Raw genomic sequence first — 27,863 nt, 5'->3', positions numbered from 1 at the left:
CCCCTTCCTTATCAACATGTATACAAAAAAAATCCATATGAATATCTACTTGGTTAGCAAGATTTGGGTCTTTGCAGATCTTCAAGGACCTGCAGAAGGTAACTGCTGTGCATTTTAAATTCTGTGCAGATCCACACTGACAGAGGTACACGGTGACAACGAACCCAGAACTGGAAGGACAGGAATTGTGACCCTCCTGTCTGAACTCCATGAATGGAAGAAATGGTGCCATTTCTTTACCCAAGAAAGGCATCACAGGGGAAAAAAACAACAGCAGCAGCAAAACAGACCCCAAACTACGATACTGTAGAACAATTACATTTAAAAGGATTAACATAGAAAACTTCACCTTGATAGAGGTTTAAATGTTTACTTTTGTATAATGCCTCGCTTTTGTACCCTCACCCCCTCAGTGAATACGATGGGTACTGCTGGGGGGGGGGGAAGAGAGCGAAGGGCCCGGCCGGCAAAGGCCGCTTGAAAAACAAAAGCTTTGGGCGAGATCTGTAACTCAGAGACAAGCCGAGCACTTCCCTGACAGAATCGTTGCTATTTTTGCTGTTAGCCAGGCAACCCGTGGCTGAGGGAGGAGAACCCGTGCCGGCCGCGGGCCAGAATCCGGGGCCCGGCGCCCACCGCCCGCTGCCCGATTTCAGCTGCCGGCTCCTTCCGAGACACCTCCCAGACAGCCAGCCAGGGCCCCCAGACCGTGCCACGCAGTGATACAAGACGGAGATCGAAGCCCTCTGGACAAGGAGCCCTCACCAACCCCCGCCGCAGACGTTTTTCTCTTCAGTTCTTCAATACCTATCTCAACACCGCCCTGCAGGCTCACAGTAGAGCCCTGGCTCCACCAGAGAGTACTCCAGCTCTCTGCACGAAACGGAAGCAATAACATAAGAAAAACGCACACGACAAGGAAGATACGCGCAAGCGGCAAAGGAAACCACCGCCACGACTCGACTCGCGCATGCGCGGCGAAATTGTTTTCCACTAAGCTTTTTCTTAAAGTGAGCTGGCAGCATGCGGGCAGCTGTTTTTGTAAGGAGATTGCAGCGTTAGGCGACTGCTGCCGTCGCTGGGGTTTTCTCAGTAATTCTGATGAAGTATCTGTAGAGGACACGCTGATCTTGTTGGTAGGCTCTTTGCGTGGCAGAGGCGTTGTTCAGTGTGCAGTGAAGATCGCATTTTGTTTGAGACCTTGGGGTTTTGGTTGTTGTTTGTTTGTTTGGTTTGTTTGTTTGTTTGTTTCCTCTCCTTACAGTATATTTTTATACACTTTGCTATAAAATATGGTGCTGGGGAAGGTGAAGAGCTTAACAATAAGCTTTGACTGTCTCAATGGTAGCAATATCCTCGTCTATTCTAGCGGGGACACAGTCTCAGGAAGGGTCGGTTTAGAAGTTACTGGGGAAACTAGAGTAAAATCTCTTAAAATTCATGCAAGAGGATATGCAAAAGTACGTTGGACTGAATCTAGAAATGCTGGATCCAACACTGCCTATACGCAAAATTACACTGAAGAAGTAGAGTATTTTAACCATAAGGATGTTCTACTCGGGCACGAAAGAGGTAAGCTTTTCACTTATTCACTACGTGCAGACATTTTTCCAGAAAAAGACACATCTTTGCCTTGTCTTGGTTTATCCCTTTTTAATATGCAGTCTCACAGAGTTCACGGTTTCTAAAGGTGAGGAAGTGCTGGTTATGTTCTTAGTTTTGGGGTGGGAGTTTTTTGTTTTTGTTTGTTTTTTGTTATTTGAATGTTTACTTAATATAAAAATCATGTTGAGGGGCATTTCCAGAGTACCTGCAAACAGGGCTTTCTTAAAATACCTGTTAAAATACAGAGTCTTTTCATAAGGATTTGCATTTTTTTTTAAACAGAGGTGTGTTTTGTTTGTTTGTTTTTTTTTTTTTTATATGCGATGTCATTTTTTTCTTAGTGATATTAGCAGGATTTGTTTTTCTGTGGGGAAAACAATTTTTAAATCAAAACCAGATATGAATGTGCAGTAAGTTGCTTTCTTGGTAGCATCTTATTGAATTATAAATGTAATTAAAACATAACGCTAGACTTTTTGACACATAATAGATATAGGTCTGACTTTCAGACTGATCTGTGACGATTTTTAAGGTTGGTTCATTGTTAGCAGATAAAAGATTCCCTGTGGCTTAATTTGACATGCTATCACCACCCCACCTGTAGTTTTCGATCTCTTGCTTTGTTCTAAACTAGTATACTTATAAATTACGTTCATTTATTTTATTTGACTCCTCTATAGGGGACTCAAATGTAAAAATCTGTCTGAAAGGCCAAATAAGAGGTCATGGTTGTACGATCGGAGCATCGATTCTGAGTTGGGGAGTTCTGGAACCTGCGTTCAATGAAAACCTGGTCTTTGAAGCCCCTATAGAAATGGAAAGCGCCCTGCTATAATTCCCTTATTTTGGGTATGGAAATGGGGTATTACATTGTGAGCGGGATTGTGGGTCTTAAGTTTGCTAATCTATTGTTCACGTAGTTACATTTTGAAAGTATAAGGGGGCTCTAAGCTTGTTTTTTCTCAAGTTTCCACCCTTTGTTAGAAGCGGTTCAATCCTGTTTGGGACCGGTCCTGGGAAGAAGGGAGGGAGTACTCCTTCTCTCTGCAGATTGGTTGCACGCGTCAGGTGGTGGCGACGATTTAATTCATAGCACAAGAAAATGTTAAAACTGATTACACAATTTGGGTCGGGTGTTTTGGTGTGTTGTTTGTGGGTGTGTGGTTTTTTTTGTTTGCTTGTGGTTTTTTTGTTGTTTGTTTGTTTTTAAATATGTGACATATTTACTGCAGAGATACTGTAGCAGAGTGGAGTTGCTATTGATTTAAATTATGTTATCCTGATGCAAGCAAGCACAGGTCACTTATGAGGTGGCTTTGTAGCTCAAATGTTCTTTGTACTTGCGCCTCGGAAATAACTCTCATGTGGAAGTTCGTTCACCTCTGTTTTGCAGATGACAGAAACGTGCATAGCAGGATGTATGCTTACAAATAGGTGGGCCACCCCGTGCTTTTAACTGTCTGCTTAAGCAGCAGCAGCAGCAGCAATGACTTTGCATGCAGACTGTCGATCCAAATGCTGACCCCGATAGTAGGTGCTTGCATTTGTCTGTAAAGGGAACAAAAGGTGGCAGGGAAGGGACAGATCTGACACGTTCTGACACCAGAAGCGAGACAGGGTGCGAACCGTTCCATGTGCGGCAGGTAAAAACTTTAGTTGTCCTGGAACACCGCTGCCCATCCCTCGGCTGCAGGGGCAGGACTGCGAACACTCGCCTCAGGGAGCGGAGTTTAACTCAACACCTCGTACTCTAGCATGGTCCGGAAGCCCACTCCCTGTCCCCGCCTTGTCATTGGCCTGCTGGAGTTTGTTAGCCTGTTGCTAAGGCGATGACAGCCGGTGATTATAGGGGGCTGGGACGTGGGGGAAAAGCGAGGCTGAGGGAGTAGGTTCCCTTGGCCGCACTCTAGTATGTGCTGGGGGCGGGGCGAACGGGCTCTGGCCACCCCGAGGTCAGCCCTGTGCAGGATTGGGGGCGCTCCGGGCCCCGCTTCCCTGAGGAGTTGGCAGAGTATGCACGGTGGGGGAGGGCGCTAGCTGTGAAGTGAGGAGTACAAGTTTACTTTGCTGGGAAACCGGGAGGTGGGGTGTTTAATTTCAAATTCAGCAGTTACTGGTTACTGCTTTCTTCCTTGCTGCTCGCCCCCGCCCCCTCTTCTGGATCTGATCGCGGCCTTGGTAGGAGGCTGTGGGCGCTGCACCGCTAAGAGGGAGTGCTGTCACCCTGGTCACTTTTTGTTGGTAATGCCCGGCAATGTCACCCTTGACGGCTCAGAGGGCACACAGCCTTTATTGGCAAAGTCCACACATCCACTGGGCTAGCAAGAGGCTGCGAGCAGGGGTGGCCATTGGGACACATGGCCCTGCAGCCTCTCACTTGATTGTCTTTCCCCTCCCACACCCCTGGCCAGCACTATCTGTAATTGCCTTTCAGTAATGGTCAGCATGTGCTCCTGAGAGAAGTGCAGGATTGGGGTGCCACCTTGCACATAGCACGGGGCAGGCCGGGGCAAGCCAGCAGCATGGCCCTGTGGTATGAGGAGACCGGATGGTGAGGCATGGGTGGTGCCCTTCCCTCTCTCCTTACCTCTGCGGTAGTCAGGGTAGGCTGTGAGCAGAGTTGCTGAGCAAATGCACTGGGGTATAATGTATACTGTATGTATGTGAGTGGCTGGCAGGGGATCTGCTCACGCCTGTTTAGGCCAGTCCTCTCCTGCTCCAGCCTAGTCTGTGATTGACAGCTCAGCACTGGAAAAAGGGAAACATCGCACCCATTTTTAAAAAGGGTAGAAAGGAGGACCCCTGGGAACTACCAACCTGTTAGCCTTGCCTCTGTGCCTGGGAAGATCATGGAACAGATCCTCCTAGGAACTATGCTAAGGCACATGGAGGACAGGGAGGTGACTCAATATAGCCAGCACGGCTTCACCAAGGGCAAGTCCTGCCTGACCCAGCCTAGTGGCCTTCTGTGAGGGAGTAACTATGTCAGTGGACAAAGGAAGGGCTATGGATGTTATCTGTCTGGACGTCATCCAGAGGGACCTGGACAAGCTTGAGAAGTAGGCCTGTGTGAACCTCATGAGGAGAAGGAGTTAGAGGTACTGGTGGATGAAAAATTGGACATGAGACAGCAATGTGCGTTTGCAGCCCAGAAGACCAATCGTATCTTGGACTGCGTCAAAAGAAGCATGGCCAGCAGGTTGAGGGAGGTGATTCTGCTCTGGCGAGACCCCACCTGGAGTACTGCATTCAGCTATGCAGCCCTCAGTCCAGGAAAGATGTGGACCTGTTGGAGAGGGTCCAGAGGAGGGCCACAGAAATGATCAGAGGGCTGGAGCACCACTCCTATGAGGACAGGCTGAGAGAGTTGGGGTTGTTCAGCCTGGAGAAGAGAAGGCTCCCGGGAGACCTTGTTGCAGCCTTTCAGTACTTGAAAGGGGCCTATAAGAAGGATGGGGACGGACATTTTAGCAGGGCCTGTTGTGTAATAGGGACTGCTGATCTGGCAGGAAGGCAGTGAAGAAGGGATGGAAAAACACTTATGTGCAAGGAAAAGATTATTACTTTTATTGAAAAAGAAAAAAAAAAAAAGCACACGCAAAAAACCCCCAACAAACAAAAAACAGACAAAACCTTCTGAGTTTTTTGTTAACAACAACAAAAAAAAGCATTGTACACATTGTTTTGATCTCTCAGCGTATTGAAGATTCTGAATTCATGACATTATGTGTGGAGGATGCATTTGTGTAAATAGCCTTCTAGTGTTTTTATATTTTTGTTTAGTTTGGTTTCAGCATTTGTCCTGCACTAAAGGAACTGGAGCATCAACATTTTTGTAGGACAACAGGAACTAAAAATAAAAACATCTTAGAATGTACCAACATTACTTCATGATGTTTCAGACTATTAGCAATAGGTAGCATCTTTTGCATAATCCCACTACATGTGTTTTTATTACTCCAACTCTTGTATATGCGGTGTGCAATTATTTTCTCTAAGTAACTTTATATTTTGATGGAATCAGCATTTTTCTGGTTTCATGGTAATTATATCAGAACAAACCACAAATTTGTTGGAGCATTTAAAGCTATACAAGGAATCATGACTATAAACCAAGGTCAGCTTTCTTGTTGAATTTAGAAGATGTTTGCGTCTTTGCTTTGCCCCCGAATTTGTTTGCTACTTTCTAGGTGGTGCTTGTGCACTTAAGAAGAAACCTCCTCCCCCCCCTTCCCCCCCAAAAAAACCCAAACAAACAAACAAAAAAAACCAAACAACAACAACAACAAAAACCAAAAAAACCCCAAAACAAAACAAAAAAAACACACACAAAAAAAAACACCAAAAAAAAAAACCCCAAACAACAATTTTTGGGCACTTGCTAGGCAGGAGGTAGAAGGAAGCTGAATTACTAAATTTGATCTATTAACGTAGCAGACTTAATACTAATATCACTTAATAGTATTAGAGAGCTCTATTTCATTTTAAGTTTTAACTAGAAATCATATTGGAAAACGTAGTTTCCTTTACAGATCTTAAAGCAGTTTATCTTCTGCTTTTATGCAAGGTGAATCTTGCCTAACCTTAAAAATTCTGCATCCATACATCTAGCAGTTAATACAGATGGACTGGAGAGACTTGTTTCTGGGACGCTGCATTCTTCGTATTGTAAAGAACGTATAAATCTCTCTTATTCTGGAAAAGAAACCTATATAATTATGCTGTGTAAAATGTTCACAGGTGGAATAGCATATTGAGTTTTTCCCTCCTAGATGATGACAATTCTGAAGCAGGCCTTCACACCATTCATTCAGGAAGGCATGAATATGCATTCAGCTTTGAGCTTCCACAGATGTAAGTACTTGCATGCAGTACGCAGCTTGTGTGAGAGAAGGCTAAGGTACATACCTGCTTAAGAAAAATTCTTGCGGGTGGAGGGGAAACCTTTTCAATGGTAGTAGGAGTTGTGTCCAGATGTGATATAGAGGACATAATCTCATTAAACTGAAGAGGTTGCTTTTAAACTGGTTAAGAGTTTTTCACAAAACAGGAACACATTGCTGCCCAGTTGGTTACTCTCTCTCTTTTGACTGAGGTCTATTGACTCATTATGTTTTGTAGTATTTTTCCCCTTCGCAGGAGAGGGGAATTTGTGTCATTTGAGTCCTGCGGAGTGGCTGAGGTATCTTCTAAATAAACAGGGCTTTACTGGAGCCGTGCAGGCCATCAGAACTAGCAAAAACAGCTGAACTGTTCAAGCTCAGTCTGAAACAGATGTGGCAAGCTTAACCACGTTTGGGGGGGGGAAAGAAAAAAAAAAGTTTTGTGTTTTGTTTGTTTGTTTTTTTAAATAGTTTAAATAGGATGTATGCACTCAGGCTGACCTTTATGCAAAAAGCCAGGATGGAAATAAGGAAATGGATGGGTGAATGAAGCAAGAAATATTCCCATACCTAATCCTGCTTGTCTTGGAAAGCAAAGGTGAAGCAAGAATGATAGCAGAAGTCTTAAGATAAATTGCCACGTACACAGACAAAAAAAGTTTGAGGTGTTTAATGTATATGTTGTGAAGGGAAGATTTATACATAGAGGAGCTACCAATGTGGAAAACAGCTAAAACACAAGGTGCAGGAAAATTAAACAAAAAGGAACAGAGAGAGTGTGGAAATGGATGAAAGAAGGGAGGCAGGAGGAGCCTTTTACTTTAAAAGCCGAGTGCTGAAGTCATTAAGGTTAATAAAAATTGGCAGAATATTAGACTAACATCTAATATGAAAGCTAATAAACCATCTGCTTATTGGAGGGGCTGGCTATAGCAGAACCTGTAGATGATAAATGCTTTTATGGATCAGTTTCAGTGAATAGCACGGGGCTTTATGGTAGATATTATTGGAACACTGAAGAAGACCCATATATATGGAGACTTTTAGAAGCCAATTTAAGGTTCAGATGAAAATCTCTTATGTAAGAAGTGATAAGGATGATACTGGTTTAACAAGGCCAAGTGCCAGGTCCTGCACTTGAGTCACAACAGCCCCAGGCAGCGCTACAGGCTCGGAAGAGTGGCTGGAAAGCTGCCTGGTGGAAAAGGATCTGGGGGTGTTGATTGACAGCCAGCTGAATATGAGCCAGCAGTGTGCCCAGGTGGCCAAAAAGGCCAACAGCATCCTGGCTTGTATCAAGAATAGCGTGACCAGCAGGACTAGAGAAGTGATCGTGCTGCTGTACTTGGTGCTGGTGAGGTCCCACCTTGTGTGTTCAGTTCTGTGTTCAGTTTTGGGCCCCTCATCATAAGAAGGACATTGAGGTACTAGAGAGGGTGCAGACCTTATTGCTGTCTACAGCTACCTGAAAGGAGTTTGTAGCATGGAGGGTGTTGGTCTCTTCTCCCAAATAGCAAGCGATGGGGCAAGAACAAATGGCCTCAAGTTGCGCCAGGGGAGGTTTAGACTGGATATTAGGAAAAAAATCTTCACGGAAAGGGTTGTCAAGCATTGGAACAGGCTGCCCAGGGAAGTGGTGGAGTCTCCATCCCTGAAGGTGTTGAGAAGGCGTTTAGACGAGGTTTTTAGGGACATGGTTTAGTGTTAGAGCTACGTTATGGTTGGACTCGATGATCCTGAGGGTCTCTTCCAACCAAAATGATTCTATGATATTCCTTCGAGTTGGAAGGGATTTTTAAATATGAATGAACAAACTAGTATATGTGAATATGGAATATTATGTTTGAGATGACCAGTAAAATAGCACAAGTGTTGATTAAAATACTAAAGTTCTTTTCAAGTGACTTGAAGGAATAACGATGAAGCCATCTTTGATAATACCGAAACAATGAAGGCTGGTAATAAAAGGCCTGAAGAATACCAGTTTGACGCTGCCTCCTTACTGTTTCTTCCTATCTTGTATCCATAGAATATTTCTAAATTTTATTTAAAACAAAACCGATGTGGTGGGTTGACTTTGGCTGGCTGCCAGCCCTCTACACCATTGTTCTCTCACTCTCCCTCATGAATAGGACAGGGAGAGAAAATAAGGTGGGCAAGCTTGTGGGTTGAGATAAAGGCAGTTTAATAAGAAAAACAGAAACTGTACATGGAAGCAAAGCAAAAATAAGAATTCATTTGCTGCTTCCCATCAGTAGGCAGATGTCGAGCCATGTCCTAGAAGGCAGGGCCTCAGTATGTGTAGTGGTTGCTTGAGAAGACAAACGCCATAACCATGAATGTCTGTGGCAGCCCTGTCCATCTTCTACCCCCCCTCCCCTTCAGCTTTTATCGCTGAGCCTGACATCATATGGGATGGAATATCCCTTTGGTCAGTTTGGGTCAGCTGTCCTGGCTATGTTCCTTCCCAACCTTTTGTCCACACCCAGCCTATTGGCCTTTGGGAATGGGGTATTGGAGAGACAGCCTTGATGCTGTGCAAGCACTGCTCAGCAATAGCTAAAACATTGTGGCTAGAACAGTGTTCATAACACACCAAATGCAAAGCATGGCACTATATGGACTGTTTCGAGGAAAGCCAACTCCATCCTAGACAGACCCAGTGCAACCAAACACAAAGCAATAGTGGAAGAAAACAAGACACTGACTAGCCTTACTGATTTTTTCCATACAGGGTACTGAAGCAGGATGAAACATTGAAGACTGATTAGAAAATCCTTTCATTTGCAGTATTGGGGGGGGGGGGAGAAGTAAACATTTCCAATATGCAAAGGGATGTCAAATCTGTAGCAGAAAGAATCACTCTATTAAAGTACTAGCGCAGCTAGTATTATTCCATATACAAGTTAGGGAGGGAAGCTTTGACCATAACTTATCTTTTGTTAGGATGCATTTCAAACATAGTGCAATATAAAAGTTCTTCCTTTGAGATTACAGGCAAAAAATGTTAGGAAAAGACAAGTTACAGTTAACAGGACATGAATATAAAAATCTTATGCCCTTCATCTTATGATGTTGGGGGAAGGGAAGGAGGAGGGAGAGGAAGAGGAAAGGGCAATACTGAAAAGTTTGGAGTCCCTTTCCACCCCCCCCACCCCCCCCCCCCCCCCCCTCCCCCCATCCAGCTCTCCAAAATGACTTCCTTTGTCTTTCAGCATTCAGAGCAGAATAGTCTTTACATTTTATATATATAAATATAGTCGAGGTTTTGATTGCGGGGTGACAATAAAACCGTGGCAGATGTATTGTTAACCCCCTCTCTACCCCCTTCCCACTAAGGACAGGTGATTGGGAGGGAAAGGAGGACAGAGAGAAGAGAGAGTTGGAAAAATTAAAACTGTTTTACTAATGCTACTGATAAAATAGAGGAAAATGGTACAAAATATACAAAACTAATCTTGAAAGTCCTGGCAACTGCTCCTGCAGATTGTAGGGCTGGCACCCAAAGTCCTGGACTGGACTCTGCAGCCAACTGGAACTGGATTCAGTCTGTCACTAGGCCTCAGTTCGCAGGGGCGACTAGCAAGGTCCTCTCCTAATGTTGGCCATAAGGAAAAAAGGGACAAGATCCTCGTGATCTCCCACTTTCATATGAAGTATGACGTGAATGGGATGGAATACTTCAGTTGGTTGGTTTTTTGGTCACCTGTTTCTCATTGCCCCTCTCGCGAGATGCGCATCCATCCTTATGAATAACCTTGCATTCCATTGCCGTGTTTATCAAAACATGTATCTGGTTTTCCAGGAAAATGCAGTTAATGTGAAAGCTTTAGCTGACAGGCAAATTCACTAAAAGAGAAACTTGTTTTTAACAAAACCAAGACACTATCTATCTATCTATCTATTGATCTAAAAAAAAAAATAAGATGGCCTCATCAGGGTAAAGGAAAATTAGAAGATGCTCAAAATAGCCTTTCTCTATTCAGAACTCTAAATTGAAATATTTAACTGCTGTACTTAAGGCAAAACAAACTACAAAAGCACTCAGTTATAGCTAAAATAAACCACTGAGATACTAGCCAAGTAAATAATACACAATTATTTACAGAATAGTGTCCAAACCAATAATTGGATGGTACTAATGCTAATTTTATTTGGTGGTCTTAATTTGACCTTAAAAGGGCATGCTTTATTCTACACTTGAAAATGGTCTCTGAAGTCCAAGGGAAATGTGTACTATTCTAGCATTTTCTAGCACAATTCTTTAATTGAGTCTTAAAACTTCTACAGAACTACTGTTTGATGAATTGGAGATGATATTTTCTCCCAACTTTAATCTTACATTTTTCTGTGATATGGAAGCTTTGCAAATAACACTTGCTTATTATGATGCACTGAAAATACAGTTCTACATAGTAATTCCTAATCTGATTGTTATTGGAAAGAGAGAAATTTTATTCAACTTTGTCCTGCACAGACCACTTGCTACCTCATTTGAAGGCAGACATGGCGGTGTGCGCTATTGGGTGAAAGCTGAATTGCATAGGCCTTGGCTTCTACCAGTAAAATTAAAGAAGGAATTTACAGTCTTTGAACATATAGATATCAACACTCCCTCATTACTGGTAAGAACTGACAGAATCGCTTGTTCTTTTTCTGACATAAAAATAATGAAGTATGACTGAAACAACATCAACATGTAATTTTACCTAATATTTATTTTCTAGTTAAACTGCAACTCTTATTTTAAGCATTATATCAGTTTAGCAACTCTTTAACTGCTGTTATTTTGAAGACTAAGTTATCCTATCCTTGGAGTTGCTTGATTTTTACAATACATGAAATGCATGTCAATCTAAATTAATGAGATTCCACAATTTAGTAGTATCAAGGAAGAAAACTTGGTGAACTGTTCCTCTTCAATTACAAATAAAGAATAATCTATGGAAGGAACAGCGCAACTCTTAATATTTGAGTGAGGGGCTGCTACCTTAAAAATGCAAAGTAAAAAGTTTATTGCAGTACATAGTTGATAATTTCCATATGGATAGTTTTCAACTGTTGGGGAGAAATTATCACAATTCTGTGTAATCCTTTCCTGAAATTTCATTTTATAAAAATAGCTTTAATATCACAACTGCTTTCAATGAGGATTTTATTTCAATCTGGCCTAAAAATCCTTTATTTTATCCCTTCCTTGAATTTTAATCTAGAGGAACAAAAAAATGTACAAGTCCACTGAAACAGGTTTGTAAAATAAGTCTTTTTAATATGGATGAAACAGGATCATTCAGAAACCAAGGAAATAGAAGGAGTCAAGGTTACAGTAGTTTATCTTAGTTAATTTGCTTCTGAAATACAGCTTAATGGAAAATGTGAAGATGTTCTAATTTACTGTTAGTTACATTAAAAGCTCTGCAACAGTATGTTGGGATGTGTAGACTATGAAGCTTTTTGTTTTAAGCTATACAGTGTTTATTCTTAGTATTAAAAACTGTTTTAAGTATGGCTGTAATATGGAGAATGGCAGAAAAAGCAATACTAATACAGCAGTGGAGTTAGGACAAACATTATATAATATCATTTAAATTGCTTGAGACTTTTCCTGTGGATGTAGCTTTGTTTATCAAAATATGTAATAGTATGCACATCATCAAAATGATTATTTTCCTGTGTTGATTTAAATACCTGAAGAGTTTTCCATGAAACTCCTAATTTAATGGACAATATTTTTCCCTTCTTGCAGTCACCCCAAGCAGGCACAAAAGAAAAGACTCTGTGTTGTTGGCTTTGTACCTCAGGCCCAATATCCTTAAGTGCCAAAATTGAAAGAAAGGGCTATACCCCAGGTATGTAATACAAGTAGTTATGGGAGATGTTTTTCCTTCCCTTTTAGAGTTTGTGCTTAGTGTTTTTGTATAAATGGAACATTAAGGATATTTTTACCGCCGTAGTCTGCACTTTGCAATTTTCTCAGTGTACTTTGTTAACAAAGATGGTGCTACTTATATCTCTAGATTGTTGAAGGACTGGTATGGGTGGGGTTTTTTGGTGATGTGTTTTGTGGTTTTTTTTTTTCTGTTGTTGTTGTTGTTGTTTTTTGTTTGTTTGTTTTTCCTTTTAGAGCAGCTCATGTGGATTTTGCTTCTATTAGCATCAGTGGATGTTTTTGCAGGTAGACCAGTGAAAGTAGCATCTGGTGTGTTATAACAGTATACAGAATGTGACAGTTTGCTTAAGCTGCCTTGTAAACATAAAGAGAACTTGAAATTCTAGTGTGTTTTTGTTTGTTTGTTTATTTGTTTCAGGTGAATCAATTCAGATCTTTGCAGAGATTGAGAACTGCTCTTCCCGTATGGTGCTGCCCAAAGCAACCATTTACCAAACACAGGCATTCTATGCCAAAGGGAAAATGAAGCAAGTCAAACAGCTTGTTGCCAACCTCTGTGGGGAATCCTTGTCAGCTGGCAAAACAGAAACCTGGAATGGCAAACTGTTGAAAATTCCACCCGTTTCCCCTTCAATCCTTGACTGTAGTATAATCCGTGTGGAATATTCACTGGTGGTATGTTGGGCGGTCTGTTTCACTCTTGAGAATGAATAGCTTCTGACGTTCTGTACAAATTCATAGCACAGCATTTTGTGATAATTAGTTATGAAAAAAATGCATGTTCTGGTATTAGTGTCCTGACAGGAGATCTGGTAAGTAAATTTAGTTTAAATCATGCAAGTTCTTAAACCAGTTGTGTGTCAACTAAGCAAGCATTTAATTAGTAGACTGCGTTTCCATGTGAAGGCTCGTGTTGAGACTCTTACCTTGAAGAGCTCATGTCACCATAGAGGCACGGGCCCTAAAAGAGACTGTTAGAAACAAGCTTCTCATGGAAACTTCTATAGAAAGACAACTTAGTCTAATACTTATGAAGTGCTGATAAAACCTCACATTTTAATCATACACTTGTTTCATTTTTCTTCAGGTATATGTTGATATTCCAGGAGCTATGGATTTATTCCTTAACTTACCACTGGTTATTGGTACCATTCCTCTACATCCATTTGGTAGCAGAACATCAAGTGTGAGCAGTCAGCGTAGCATGAACATGAATTGGCTTGGTCTGACACTGCCTGAAAGACCAGAAGGTAGCTTGACAATACAAATCCCGATCAATTTGCTAGTTTGTTTTGATTTTTGTCTGCTTTATTCATTGCAGTCTTGCTAAAAGAGTCAAATTACACCCCTTTGTAATAAAGCCCACAGGAAATCTGTTGTGGATGTTTTCTTGCCACCTGCTTGTCCTATGTGCAAGAGCAGAGTTTCTTCCCTCCTGGCCTTTCTTTCTCTAGGACAGGCAGTGGGCTAGTGGACTAGAGGACTGCAATGTTCTGTCATTCCTACCTGTACAGGAATAAATAATCTTCAGTATGCTTTAAATTTTAAGGGGATAATTAAGCCACAATAAACAGAGGTCAGTCTGGTTTTGGACATAAGCTTAATATTAGAATAAAATTAAATAGTCTCACTGTTTTGTTAAACACATTTTTAATAAGTTACCTACCTGCTGGTGAATCTTACAGACATGGAAGTTTAATATTTTCTCATGTTATGTATTTTGACATGCATAAGAATTTGTCATTTGAACTGCATGTACCTTCTCCCTTTAGCACCTCCCAGCTATGCAGAAGTGGTCACAGGGGAAAACAGACATTTCAGCCTTGCACCTATAGCTGCTTTTGATGATTTTGAGAGAGTACTTCAAGGACCATTATTTGCATACATCCAGAAGTTCCGTTTCCTGCCTCCGCCCCTATATTCCGAAGTAGGTATATCTGTCAGAATATGATGATTCCTGTATTGTTTGTGTGTTTGTGTCTGTGTTGTTGTTTTGTGTTTCTGAGGGGTTTTTTGTTTGTTTTTGTGGGGTTTTGTTTTGTTTTGTTGTTTGTTTTTGTTTTTTGTTTTGTGGTTGGTTTTTTTTGGTGTTTTTTTGGGGGTTTTTTGGGGTGTTTTTTTTTTTTTTTTTTGTCTTATGGAGTAAGTTTAGGAAGCTATTTTTCCTTCCTAAAATGAGGAGAAACCATTAAAATGATGAACATAGAATAAGTTGGTTTTGGGGAGGATTTTTGTTTGTTTATAAGATGCAGATGAATTGCATCAAGAGTTTTTCATGCCTGTTTTACACCATGGGTTACCCTTTTGTGTGTGGGGGTTTTTTTGGGTTTTTTTTTTTGTTTTTTTGTTGGTTTTTGTTGTGTGTGTGGTTTTTTTTTTGTGTGTTTTTTTTTTCTGTTTTTTTTTTTTTATTGTTAGTGTGAGCTCTGCAACCTTAAATTTAGAAGGTGCTCTGTGAGGTGCCTTGGCTTCTCTATAACGCCTTTTCCTGTAGCTGCAGACCTGGAAGGTAACTTTCCTTGGCAGCACTCTTCCCTGGTCTAATACTTTCTGGAAAATTTCAAAGTGTTGCTTACTATTTCACTGGCCAGCAGGTTGAGGGAGGAGATTATGCCCCTCTGCTCTGGTGAGACCCCACCTGGAGTACTGCATTCAGCTATGCAGCCCTCAGTACAGGAAAGACATGGACCTGTTGGAGAGGGTCCAGAGGAGGGCCACAGAAATGATCAGAGGGCTGGAGCACCACTCCTATGAGGACAGGCTGAGAGAGTTGGGGTTGTTCAGCCTGGAGAAGAGAAGGCTCCCGGGAGACCTTGTTGCAGCCTTTCAGTACTTGAAAGGGGCCTATAAGAAGGATGGGGACAGACATTTTAGCAGGGCCTGTTGTGTGATAGGACAAGGGGTGGTGGTTTTAAACTAAAGGAGGGGAGATTCAGGCTAGACAAGAGGAAGAAAATTTTTACAATGAGGGTGGTGAAACACTGGAACAGGTTTCCCGGAGAGGTGGTGTGTAGAGCGAGATAAGGACTAAGCAAAACAAGTCGATTCAATGTGAATCACGCTAAGCCATTTATTACAGAAACAAGTCTTCTTATATACGTAACTATATTCTAATCACGCGTCCACGCTCCAAGCATGGATTCGTTAAATGAGTATCGTGGGCTGTCCGTGCTCTGAAGTCTCACTGATGATACGTCCGATGATTCACGCCACGCCAGGAGCCCGGTGATTGAGGAACGCCCCTCTTTCTCACAGCAGACTCTGTTCTCAAAGTGGCCTTGAAATACCTTTGAGCCTGACTAATTCAGCAACAGGTCTTAATCTATCAAAACCCATCCACACTTCCCCCTTTCTTTTCCTAAATTAGTCAGGCCCCTTAAACCGCACGGTGCATCATTTTTGAAATATACTGCAACATAGAACACGTGATTAACAACATAATTACAATTACATATAATGCACTTAAACCTTACTTAATAAGATCAAACAACTACCTGCCTATTCTTAAAACCTTAATTCTACTATGACAACCTTACTAACACACTATTTTAATAGATTCAAAATAACACTATTTTAATAGATTCAAAGTAACCAGACAAGTTAATACAATATATTCTCTTAAATTCCTAAAAGATTTATAACTGCACAGTTTCTAGGGTAACATACTTAATATCATCAGCATATACTAATAATTGAATTAATATCTTAAAAGTTATCTTAACCTATTTAAAAGATCAATAGCTTAACCTTAATATCCCTTCTAAAACTTTATCAGTTGCTGAACTTAGATTACTATGGTAGAGATATCTCATAATTTTACCTTATCTATGCATTGACTATCTAATCATAATATCACCCTTTTGGATCTCCTGCTGATTGTTCAAAGTGCCATTCTCCACAGAAGGTACACCACCTGCTTGCTAATAGGCTTCTAGACCAACAGGTCTGCGAGCATCTGTAACACTGAATTAGGATCCATGGTTTACATCTGAAACAGTCCTCACAACTTATCTCCCTCCTGTCCATCTGCATCCATTGAATCTTTGTTGAATCCACTTCACTCCTCAGCCTGTAATGACACAAACATAATCTTTTCCCCAGGTTATCAATTGGTGTGGCCTTTTTAATTGACTAGTGATTTGACCATAACTAATGTAGGTTCTTTCTGATTTAGCATGGTTTTGGGTCATACTTGCAAAGTATTTCATCACATACAATACTTTTGACAATTGGTTTTGTGGTGCTTCCCCTACTTCCCCCCCTTTTTTTAAAAAAAAAAACCAACCAACCAACCAAAAAAAGTTCAGAACCAGATATGTGCGTTGGATCTTGACTACGTACTCAGAATCACAAATCAAATTTAGAGGTTCCTCCTTAAAAAGCTCTAAGTAATTTAAAGCTGTGCCAAGTTCTGCTAATTGGGTTGAACCTTCAATAATTTTTACAGAATGATGCCAATTGTTATCTTCACACCAAACCACCACAGCTTTATGAGACTTCCCAGAACCATCGACAAAAACTTTGCAAGTATGTAGGATCAGACCAAATACAAGTATGGCTTATGACCAGATGTTAAAGACTTGCAGGATCTGCAGCAATTTATATTTTACATTTAGGCATGCCAAAAGCTGTGCTGTTAAGAAAACCAGCTAGTACAATTTATAAAGACATAGATTACAAATAAAAAAAAATCAGAATTAAATTTCACAAATGGTACATATATGACAAAAGGATCATGGCCTATTGAAACTTAAATTAATTCCCTGCATTTTCTTGAGTAGAGTGACAATTGGTATATAACAGTCGGTATATCAGTTTGCTAGCAATCTCATCATACTGTCCCACAATAGCCACAGGTTGTTTCTATGTTGTAGCTATAAATAGACAAATCTGCAAGTCCAATCGAATGCAGTCAGCCTGTAAGGTTGTCATAAATTCATTCCTCAAAGTTTCTGACTACATTTTGGCTGTCATATTTATTGGATATTGTTTTCCCTTACCAGATCAAAGTCCTGTTTCAGATCTATCAGTGTAGTATTTGCTTTATCGAAACATTGGCTGTTAATAGTAGTGGAAATACAGCATCTGAAATTTCCTTGGAGATTTCTCAGTTGCAGCAAGCAGATCTGCACCATCCCAGCAGCTTCTTGTAGGCCGTGCAACTAAACAGAATTCTCAGAAACAGGCAGGGCCTGTTGTGTGATAGGACAAGGGGTGGTGGTTTTAAACTAAAGGAGGGGAGATTCAGACTAGACAAGAGGAAGAAAATTTTTACAATGAGGGTGGTGAAACACTGGAACAGGTTTCCCGGAGAGGTGGTGGATGCCCCATCCTTGGAAACATTCAAGGCCAGGCTGGATGGGGCTCTGAGCAACCTCATCTAGTTCAAGATGTCCCTGCTTATTGCAGGGGGGTTGGGCTAGACGACCTTTAAAGGTCCCATCCAACCTAAACTATTCTATGATTCTGTTTTAGCAACATCATTTTTAAAATTTGTGTACTAAAAGTAAAGAAAATAAGATTTCAACTCTTTTTACCTCTACTTTACTACTTCCTAACATTTATAGCAACCACTAAACTCTTTTGACTGCATGTGTGTTTAAGTTCTGTGGATGTAGGGGTTTCGGAAGATGCATGTAGAAAAATGACATGCTGGTATTCATTTCTGATGTAAGTTTTTTGAAGTACACGATTCTTCAAGACTTCTAGCCTTTACAGAACTGAAAATGCAGCCACTGAGTAACCATGAATGAGATGCAAATTTCAAAGCTTTTAATGTTGATGTTTTTCAAGAAAAAACACTGATATAGGACAAAAGAAAAATAATGTCCTCCGGCCAAATTTTGCCTGAATTCACCCATTTTAGGAAAATAGCGTTATGTAGCATGACTTCTCCCCCATCCTTGAAAGACGACTTTGCTATTGAGTGGGCAGAGAGGTGTTTTCTGTGTGCTAGACACTTTCCTGAGAACTCTGCTATAGCTTAACTCTAGAGCACAACTCCCAAGTCCTTCTCATTTTAGGTACTTTAAGATTTCAAAAGAAGCTTGCATATATTTTTTTTTTTCTTTTGACCAGAAAAAGGCTATATGAAGTTAACTGATGCAATGTTGTCTGAAAGATGCACTGTACAATTCAACTATTATTACCATCACTGTACACTTAAACTACTCTTATCATCCAGTTTTTGAGACCTAAAAGAGACTGTGTGTGTTCCTCTCTGTCAGTTAGTTAAGGAGTTAAATTTTAAGTTAGAATCTGCAAAGAAAAAGACTCCAGGACTGGTTCTATATTTCATGTACTGAATGGAACAAGTAATATATACTTGTAAATTTTTTTAAGTGTCTTTTTTTTTTTTTTTGAATCTTCCTTTGTTATATTTGATTCTCAATATATCCGTAAAAACTAATGAGTAAAATTTCCCTTTTTCATACCTGTTATAAGGATACATCTGTGAAATACTGCTGTTTTATGGTGTTCAAAGTTGACATATGATGTCATGTTATGGTAATGTGGAACTCCACACTCTTGACATAAAGAAAGCTTTCACATTTTGCTGGTTTGCTGTGGGTGGCTCAAGGGAGGAATAACAAGTCCTGAACTGAATTGGAGCTTTATCCTCAGGGACAGAGCCTGGCATCTGGTCCAAGTAGGGGAACCTCTGCTTTCATTATCTTTGCTCAGCCCCTGCTGGCCACTTCAGCTGTGGCCAGCGTCTTCACCCACATTTTTATTGGAGATAGAAAGCTCCTCTTCTTCAGTTGGGTGCAGACACCTAACTCATACACACTGGTTTGCACAAGTTTGAGTGATAAAGAAGCTACAATGAAGGTTAAGACCCCACTGTTTGCATCTTGTAGAGAAAGCACCTGTGTGTCCATGCAGCAATGTCTTCTGGCTGCTTGAGGTACCACTGGGCTCTTTTAAGGGAGCTCTGAAGTTATAGGGCTTCAAAGGAAAACCTCTCTTCAGGCCACTCTTCAGCTGGACTTTAATGATATTATTTGTGATTTACACCTACAGGCATGTGGGTGTTCTCTTCTAGCTGTAGGCTCTGCTTTAAACTTTGGATAAAGACAGACAGTGTCTCATGTCTTCTCAAGTCCAGCTGCTGCAAACCTTTTTGAAGTGTTGCTTTTATTGAAAAACCATGAAGTGCTTTCCAGTGCAGCTTCTAAAGTAGAAGTTTAGACCAGCCAAGATGGTTTCTGAAGTTATCCTCCAGGGAAGAAACTTCTAAAGAAGCTGCCACTCAGCTGTGGTACTTGAGCAGCCTTTTGGAAACAGCTTTTAGAGACGTAGAAAGCTGAACTTGAATCTGCCTTGTGGCTGAAAAGTTAGTGTTGCCATTAAAACTATAATTTAAGAGAGTTCAGCTGCCTGCAACGTGCAGCAGCTGGTTGAGTGGACAGGGCACTCCTGGAGGAACAGGGAAAAATATGTTTTATATTGTCTTACATGAGCTCAGCTGCCCTTTAAAAACCAACACTAAGTCAGCCAAAGGCAGTTGTTAGCATTGTAGCTGAATTGCAAGAGAGAACTTGGGAGATGTGGAGACACATGGTGTTAGCTTTAAGGACACTTCATAGAACTGCTTATGATTTAATGCAGATCTCAGAAGCTGTAGCATAAAAGTAGCTTCCAGTATGCGATGCCATTGCTTACCAAAGCTTCCTGCCAGTGCTTGCTTAACAGTAGGAAATCATTGTCTTTGGTGTTGCAATGAAGACTTTCTGAATTCTACCTACCAAAGGGAATGTACTAGTCCCAAGTTGCAGTGAAGTGAAAGCAACAGATTGAAGTCAAGGAATAGAGGGAAACCAAGCATTTCTTGTTCTACAAACATTTTGCTATAATGATTTATTTTCTTCTCATGGTTAGCAAGTTTAAGTCTCACCTAATGACCTAAAAACACTATGCATTTTGTTTTAAGATTTGAAGCATGAGTGGAGTAACAGCAACCACAAAAAATTTGTGTGAAGCCCCTCTGTGGACAAAATACTTGGTGGGGGAAAGAAAATCTGGAATGAGCTGGAAGTGCTGTTTGTGGCTTTTCTAAATCTAAGGTGGCAGTGAAAAGGTGGATTCATGGAAGAAAAGTGTGTTGGGGTACTCCTCCTTCCTTGGATATATACTCTATTATTAGCAGTTGTGCATAGAAGTCATTTGGAGTCTGGTTTCTATTTATTCTCCTACACAGCCATTTTAAGCATTTGTTATTGAGATCATACAGAAGGCATAAACATCCATAGGTCTCTACTGCAACATCTGTAATGATATTTATATGTTAATATCTGAGTGAAATGCTTCTGTTGTGTGGATTTCCAGGTACCCTCTGCCTATGATCACTTCTGATGCAGCACTCTCGCACCTGTCTCACACTCACTCGACTGTGCAGAAACACTGTCTCAAAGGGTCCTGTTAAAAGCATCAGTCATGGAGTTTTTAGTGATTAACGTTAGTTACTGTATTTTCCTTCTTTCCCCCTATGTCATTTTTCACAGAATCATGGAATGTTAGGGATTGGAAGGGACCTCAAAAGATCATCTAGTCCAATCTCCCTGCCGGAGCAGGAACGCTTAAATAAGGCTGCACGAGAATGTGTCCAGGTGAGTTTTGAATGTCTCCAGAGTAGGAGACTCCACAACCTCCCAGGGCAGCCTGTTCCAGTGTTCTGTTACCCTTTCAGAGAAGAAGTTTCTTCTCAAATTTAAGTGGAACCTCTTGTGTTCCAGTTTGCACGCATTACTCCTTGTCCTACCATTGGTTGTCACCAAGAAGAGCCTGGCTCCATCCTTGTGACACTCACCCTTTATATATTTGTAAATATTAATAAGGTCACCCCTCAGTTTGCCCTTCTCCAAACTAGAGCCCCAGCTCCCTCAGCCTTTCCTCATAAGGGAGATGCTCCACTCCCTTCATCATCTTTGTTGCCCTGCGCTGAACTCTCTCTAGCAGTTCCCTGTCCTTCTTGAACTGAGGGGCCCAGAAATGGACACAATATTCCAGATGTGGTCTCACCAGGGCAGAGTAGAGGGGAAGGAGAACCTCTCTCGACCTACTAACCACCCCCCTTCTAATACACCCCAGGATGCCATTGGCCTTCCTGGCCACAAGGGCACAGTGCTGGCTCATGGTCATCCTGCTGTCCACCAGGACCCTCAGGTCCTTTTCCGCTACACTGCTCTCTAATAGGTCATTCCCCAACTCATACTGGAACCTGGGGCTGTTTCTACCCAGATGCAAGACTCTACACTTTCCCTTGTTATATTTCATTAAATTTTTCCCTGCCTACCTCTCCAGCCTGTGCGGGTCTCACTGGATGGCAGCACAGCCTTCCGGCGTATCAGCCACTCCTCCCAGCTTCGTGTCATCAGCAAACTTGCTGATAGTACACTCTATTCCCTCATCCAAATCACTGATGAAAATCTTGAATAATACCAGCCCCAGTACTGACCCTCGAGGCACTCCACTAGATACAGGCTTCCAACTAGACTCTGTCCCATTGACCATGACTTTTTGGCTTCTTTTCTTCAGCCTTCTAACTTCATGTTTTTCCTTTGAAGTGGAAATTTACTTGGAATAGCAAGATTGTAAACTGCCCTTGTTTGAACCTGCCTGCACTGTTAATTTTATTGGGAAATGTTGAGGACAAGTGGGGGAATTCAGCCATGATAGTTAATTGCTTGCTATCACAGTGATGATTTCTAAAGCTTTCTGCAATAACAGTTGTGGACGGGTTTTGGTAGATAAAGATCTGTTGCTGAATTAGTCAGGCTCAAAGGTATCTCAAGGCTGCTTCGAGAACAGACTCTGCTGTGAGAAAGAGGGGCGTTCCTCAATCACCGGGGTCCTGGCGTGGTGTGAATCATCGGACGTATCATCAGTGAGACTCCAGAGCACGGACAGCCCACGATCCTCATTTAACGAATCCATGCTTGGAGCGTGGACGCGTGATTAGAATATAGTTACGTATATAAGGAGACTTGTTTCTGTAATAAATGGCTTAGCGTGATTCACATTGAATCGACTTGTTTTGCTTAGTCCTTATCTCGCTCTACATCTGGTGACCCCGACGTGATACTCTGACCGGCGTACCACGGAAGATGGGGAAAAGCCTAGAGCGGCCCAGTCGGAGGCCGATCAGCTGGACTGAGAACCGGGCGGAGGCGTACGGATGTTCCGCATTTTGTTGAAGAAGTCACCGTAAATGGTGAGCAGCTGGGAGCGGGAGGAGGGAAGAGTGAAGTTATGGGGCAAAATAAATCCTTTGAGGAAGAAGCCGTAGTTAAACTCCTCCTGCCTATTCTCTCTATGAGAGGACTTAAATAAGAAGAAAGTAACATATGTGGACTATTAATTCGGTATAGAATTATTGGCTACCCAGGAGAAAACGAGAAGGCTTTTAAACGTTAACTTTGGGACAATAAAGGGCAGAAATTATGGAATGAGGTCAGCAATGGAGATGATAAAGAAACTAAATCACTAGTGACTAAATGGAAGCTTAAAATTTCCACTTTAAAAGACTTTAAGGCTGAGCGGGCTACCGTTGCCAGAATTTTTCCAGCGTTGCAGCCTGATAACAAACCTAAAAATGACTGTGAAGTTTACCTGGATCGTGTCTTCTGACCCCCTCCCCACTCCATCCCCTGTTGTGCCGGCGGCACTGATTCAGCAGTCTGGGGTGGGGGGAGGAAAATTACCGAGTGGATGACCTCCCATACCATCACACGACCCTAAGGAGACCAAGCAGTCCAAGGAACTGGAGTCAGATAATTTGTCAAAAGAACTGTGTGAAATGTAACAGCTATAGATCATTTAGGACAGAACAATGGGGATTCGTCGAGGGGGGCAGGTGTCCCACAACTCCTGGAAGAGACACTAATTGACACACCACAACTACAGGCACGATAACTTTCTGAAATCCTGAGGCAGTCAACAGATCTTGCATAGCAAGCTATGAGAGAGGTGCCAAATCATTTGCAACTATTAATCAGGGTCCCAATGAGAATTACATGCAATTTATTGACCATCTTCAAGACGCCATCAGTAAGCAGGCTGAAAACTTAGAAGCTAAGGAAGCACTACTGTTGAGATTAGCAGTAGAGAATGCTAATGTTTGCTATCAATGTGTTATTTGCAAGTTTTCCAGTACATATTATGTGCTCCTGTGTATTGCCTCTCTGAAAATCAAGCAGCTTGTCAGGAATGTGAGTTAATTGTTTTACTAGTTGTTTTTAAGAGTACTGTAAAACCTTCTCCCACTTTTCCCATTCTCGCTGCAAGCAGCCTTGTGCCTTCCTCCCCCTCCCTCCCCCCCCTTCTCAAGGTTTTTACTTGCAAGATGGGGTCAGGAATAATTGTTTTCAGTTGTGTTCCTAAAAAATCAGTATTGGGAGGTGTTTTAAAACTTAGGAAAGCACTCGGAATTATAAGGAAGGAAGACCTTGTAAAATATTGTAATTAATGGTGGCTGCGGTATAACTTAAATGATTGGGAAAAGTGTCCGGACAATAGAATCTTGTTGCAATTAATGTTGTTTTTAGGGCGAGAAGAGCAGGACAAAATAAATCCCTACAAGAGATCATTAAATCATTTCAGACAGTTTTACAGGCGGGGTGCTTTGAACTTCAACAAGCTGAGAGAGAATTCACTGATAACACACAGGTCACAGAAAACTTGTTACAGTCTGCAAGATGCTTTCCTTATTAACCTGTTTTCTTTGTGGGTATCTGTTTAGGTATGTTGCAATTTTGGTAGGTCTGTGCTATATGGTACGATAAGTTCACAGTCTGTTAAATCATGAGAATCCATTGACTCAAAATGTGCATTTTGTGATAATTCAGAAGATCATGAGTAATTTAGTTCTTTACTGCGTGAATGTGATCGTAAAATTTTGCGTGTAGTGGCTGTTGTTTTTCTCTTTAACATGCTAGCTTTATTCCGGCATTCAGACTTGCGCAACTCTGTGACAGGCTGTGTCTCCTCTCGGTATGCTGGATTTGGTTTTTCCGTATGCACATCATGTAAAGAATCCTGGTTTGGGAATAACAGCTGTGGCGCACAGGATGAGACACTATAACAAAACAAAACAAAAAAAAAAGGCCTTGCCCAGTCCAGCTCGGTGCCGATCTGGGGGTCCAGCGCGCACTGACCCATTTTGTCAGGGAGAACTAGCGGCACCGCTACCTGGCCGAGCAGTAAGTGGTTCAAAGGTGCAATGCAAAAATTGAGATATTGTCTTAAATTAGTGTGACTGTGATCCATCTGCATATTTGAATTGGGTATTTGATTTTCACATCTGAGCTCAATATTTTAGTTTGCATATTCATATTTGGTACCAAAAGAATCTTGTTTGGGGAGATAATTACAAAATGGGAACCAGTTCCACTGCTAAAATTCCACCTTGCTCCCCCTTAGGATGCATCCTTACACATTAGAGTAATTGCTTATATTGTTAGAAAAGCATTTAAATTGTTAAAATGCTATGATAGCTGTGAATTTGGAAGAGGTTGTATTTAAAAGTTGCTAGAATATTAACTGATTTAGATTTAGGAAAATAGAATAATGGATTGATGTTTATTATACTGGTTTATACTGGTTTTTGACATTTCTAAATTGTAAAAGGTAAATGGAGCTAAGGAATGTAACTATTGCTGAGCTACTTGAAATTGCATATAAAGTGTATTATGGCTGGAATGAAATGGGAAATCAAAAGACCAAAACATCGCAGGCCTGTGTGCAGCTCATTGTAACTGAGATAAGCCAGCTGCGTGACCTTGGTTATATCTGAACTGCAGTAAGAAGAGAAAGAAACAAAAAACAAAAAAAAAAAAAAAAAGGAAAAACCTGACTGTCTGCTTTTAAAGCAGTGAAAGGGGGGTTCTCTCTCCCCCTCACTGCAGCGCTGTAATACTGACTGGAGCATTCCGAGGGTGAAGTTTAAAGGCATCCTTAGGAGACCCATAGTTCTAATGAAACTGGAAAATTAAACCAAAAATTTGTTGATAGACTTATTATGTGGTAATTAGTTGTAAGAGACTTCTTAGTAAATTCACCATGCTAGTTTTTGAGGTCATGGGAGAGAACGAAAGAAAGGCCATTTTTTGTGACCAATGGAATGCCAAATTTGGAACAAAGTTTAAATACATTAATTCTTGTAGTTGCCAGACAGTCCTATACCTCTCTTAGGTTAGGATTTGTTAAGTAAATTGTAAGCTCAAATAATGTTTTCTGAGAATTCTGTTTAGTTGCATGGCCTGCAAGAAGCTGCTGGGATGCTGCCGATCTGCTTGCTGCAAGTGAGAAATCTCCAAGGAAATTTCAAATGCTGTATTTCTACTAGTATTAACAGCCAATGTTTCGATAAAGCAAACACTACACTGATAGATCTGAAACAGGACTTCGATCTGGTAAGGGAAAACAATATCCAAAAAATATGACAGCCAAAATGTAGTCAGAAACTTTGAGGAATGAATTTATGACAACCTTACAGGCTGACTGCATTCGATTGGACTTATAGATTTGTCTATTTATTGCTACAACATAGAAACAACCTGTGGCTGTGGTGGGACAGTGTGATGAGATTGCTAGCAAACTGATATACCGACTGTTATATACCAATTGTCACTCTGATCAAGAAAATGCAGGGAATGAATTTAAGTCTTAATAGGCCATGATCCTTTTGTCATATATGTACCATTTGTGAAATTTAATTCTGATTTTTTTTATTTGTAGTCTATGTCTTTATAAATTGCACTAGCTGGTTTTCTTAACAGCACAGCTTTTGGCATGCCTAAATGTAAATTGCTGCAGAACCTGCAAGTCTTTAACATCAGGTCATAGGCCATACTTGTATTTGGTCTGATCCTACATACTTGCAAAGTTTTTGTTGATGGTTCTGGGCAGTCTCATAAATCTGTAGTGGTTTGGTGTGGAGATAACAATTGGCGTCATTCTGTAAAAATTATTGAAGATTCAACCCAATTAGCAGAACTTGGCACAGCTTTAAATTACTTAGAGCTTTTTAAGGAGGAACCTCTAAATTTGATTTGTGATTTTGAGTACGTAGTCAAGGTCCAATGCACGTATCTGGTTCTGAATTTTTGTTTGTTTGTTTGTTTTACAAAAAGAAAAAAAAAAAAGGGGGGGGGGGGGAAGTAGGGGAAGCACCACAAAATCAATTGTCAAAAGCATTGTATGTGATGAAATACTTTGCAAGTATGACCCAAAACCATGCTAAATCAGAAAGAACCTACATTAGTTATGGTCAAATCACTAGTCAATTAAAAAGGCCACATCAATTGATAACCTGGGGAAAAGGTTATGTTTGTGTCATTACAGGCCAAGGATTGAATTGGATTCAACAAAGATTCAATGGATGCAGATGGACAGGAGGGAGATAAGTTGTGAGGACTGTTTCAGATGTAAACCATGGATCCTAATTCAGTGTTATAGATTCTCACAGACCTGGTGGTCTAGAAGCCTATTAGCAAGCAGGTGGTGTGCCTTCTGTGGAGAATGGCAATTTGAACAATCAGCAGGAGATCCAAAAGGGTGATATTATGATTAGATAGTCAATGCATAGATAAGGTAAAATTATGAGATATCTCTACCATAGTAATCTAAGTTCAGCAACTGATAAAGTTTTAGAAGGGATATTAAGGTTAAGCTATTGATCTTTTAAATAGGTTAAGATAACTTTTAAGATATTAATTCAATTATTAGTATATGCTGATGATATTAAGTATGTTACCCTAGAAACTGCGCAGTTATAAATCTTTTAGGAATTTAAGAGAATATATTGTATTAACTTGTCTGGTTATTTTGAATCTATTAAAATAGTGTGTTAATAAGGTTGTCATAGTAGAATTAAGGTTTTAAGAATAGGCAGGTAGTTGTTTGATCTTATTAAGTAAGGTTTAACTGCATTATATGTAATTGTAATTATGTTGTTAATCACGTGTTCTATGTTGCAGTATATTTCAAAAATGATGCACCGTGCGGTTTAAGGGGCCTGACTAATTCAGGAAAAGAAAGGAGGAAGTGTGGAGGGGTCTTGATAAAGATCTGTTGCTGAATTAGTCAGGCTCAAAGGTATCTCAAGGCCACTTTGAGAACAGACTCTGCTGTGAGAAAGAGGGGCGTTCCTCAATCACCGGGGTCCTGGCGTGGCGTGAATCATCGGACGTATCATCAGTGAGACTCCAGAGCACGGACAGCCCACGATACTCATTTAACGAATCCATGCTTGGAGCGTGGACGCGTGATTAGAATATAGTTACGTATATAAGAAGACTTGTTTCTGTAATAAATGGCTTAGCGTGATTCACATTGAATTGACTTGTTTTGCTTAGTCCTTATCTCGCTCTACAAACAGTCACATCTCTTCTCCCAAAGTATCACCTTTCTCCTTTTCTTTAGTGGTGTTTCTCTTCTGCTCCCAGTCATTTTTAATGAGCTGCTGTGCTCTTCCTCACACCCCC

At 40.9% G+C, this 27,863-nt stretch overlaps 1 protein-coding gene across 8 annotated transcripts; it reads left to right on the top strand.

Annotated features, from left to right (window-relative positions):
* The first annotated feature begins 996 nt into the window (after window positions 1-996).
* Window positions 997-27,841, top strand: LOC308051394 (arrestin domain-containing protein 3-like). 8 transcript variants are annotated; one of them, XR_013923483.1, is made up of 10 exons: window positions 997-1,572; window positions 6,378-6,459; window positions 10,966-11,113; window positions 12,235-12,337; window positions 12,797-13,053; window positions 13,466-13,628; window positions 14,151-14,305; window positions 20,883-20,987; window positions 22,423-22,591; window positions 27,357-27,841. XR_013923483.1 is itself a non-coding variant. In XM_080361825.1 (9 exons), exons 1-9 carry the CDS (start codon window positions 1,293-1,295, stop codon window positions 22,465-22,467), a joined length of 1,338 nt encoding a protein of 445 aa, XP_080217951.1. In that variant the 5' UTR covers window positions 997-1,292; the 3' UTR covers window positions 22,468-26,243. The 8 variants fall into 8 exon arrangements, 6 of the variants coding, with proteins under 6 accessions (XP_080217951.1, XP_080217953.1, XP_080217952.1 ...); XR_013923484.1 differs by lacking the exon at window positions 27,357-27,841 and adding an exon at window positions 24,315-26,243; XM_080361825.1 differs by lacking the exon at window positions 27,357-27,841 and having other exon boundaries at window positions 22,423-26,243.
* The last annotated feature ends 22 nt before the right edge of the window (window positions 27,842-27,863 follow it).

Source organism: Nesoenas mayeri, assembly GCF_963082525.1.
Source record: "Nesoenas mayeri genome assembly, chromosome: W".
NCBI lineage: Eukaryota > Metazoa > Chordata > Aves > Columbiformes > Columbidae > Nesoenas > Nesoenas mayeri.
Note: the sequence above shows the minus strand (reverse complement) of the source record. Positions and strands in the feature narration are given on the sequence as shown.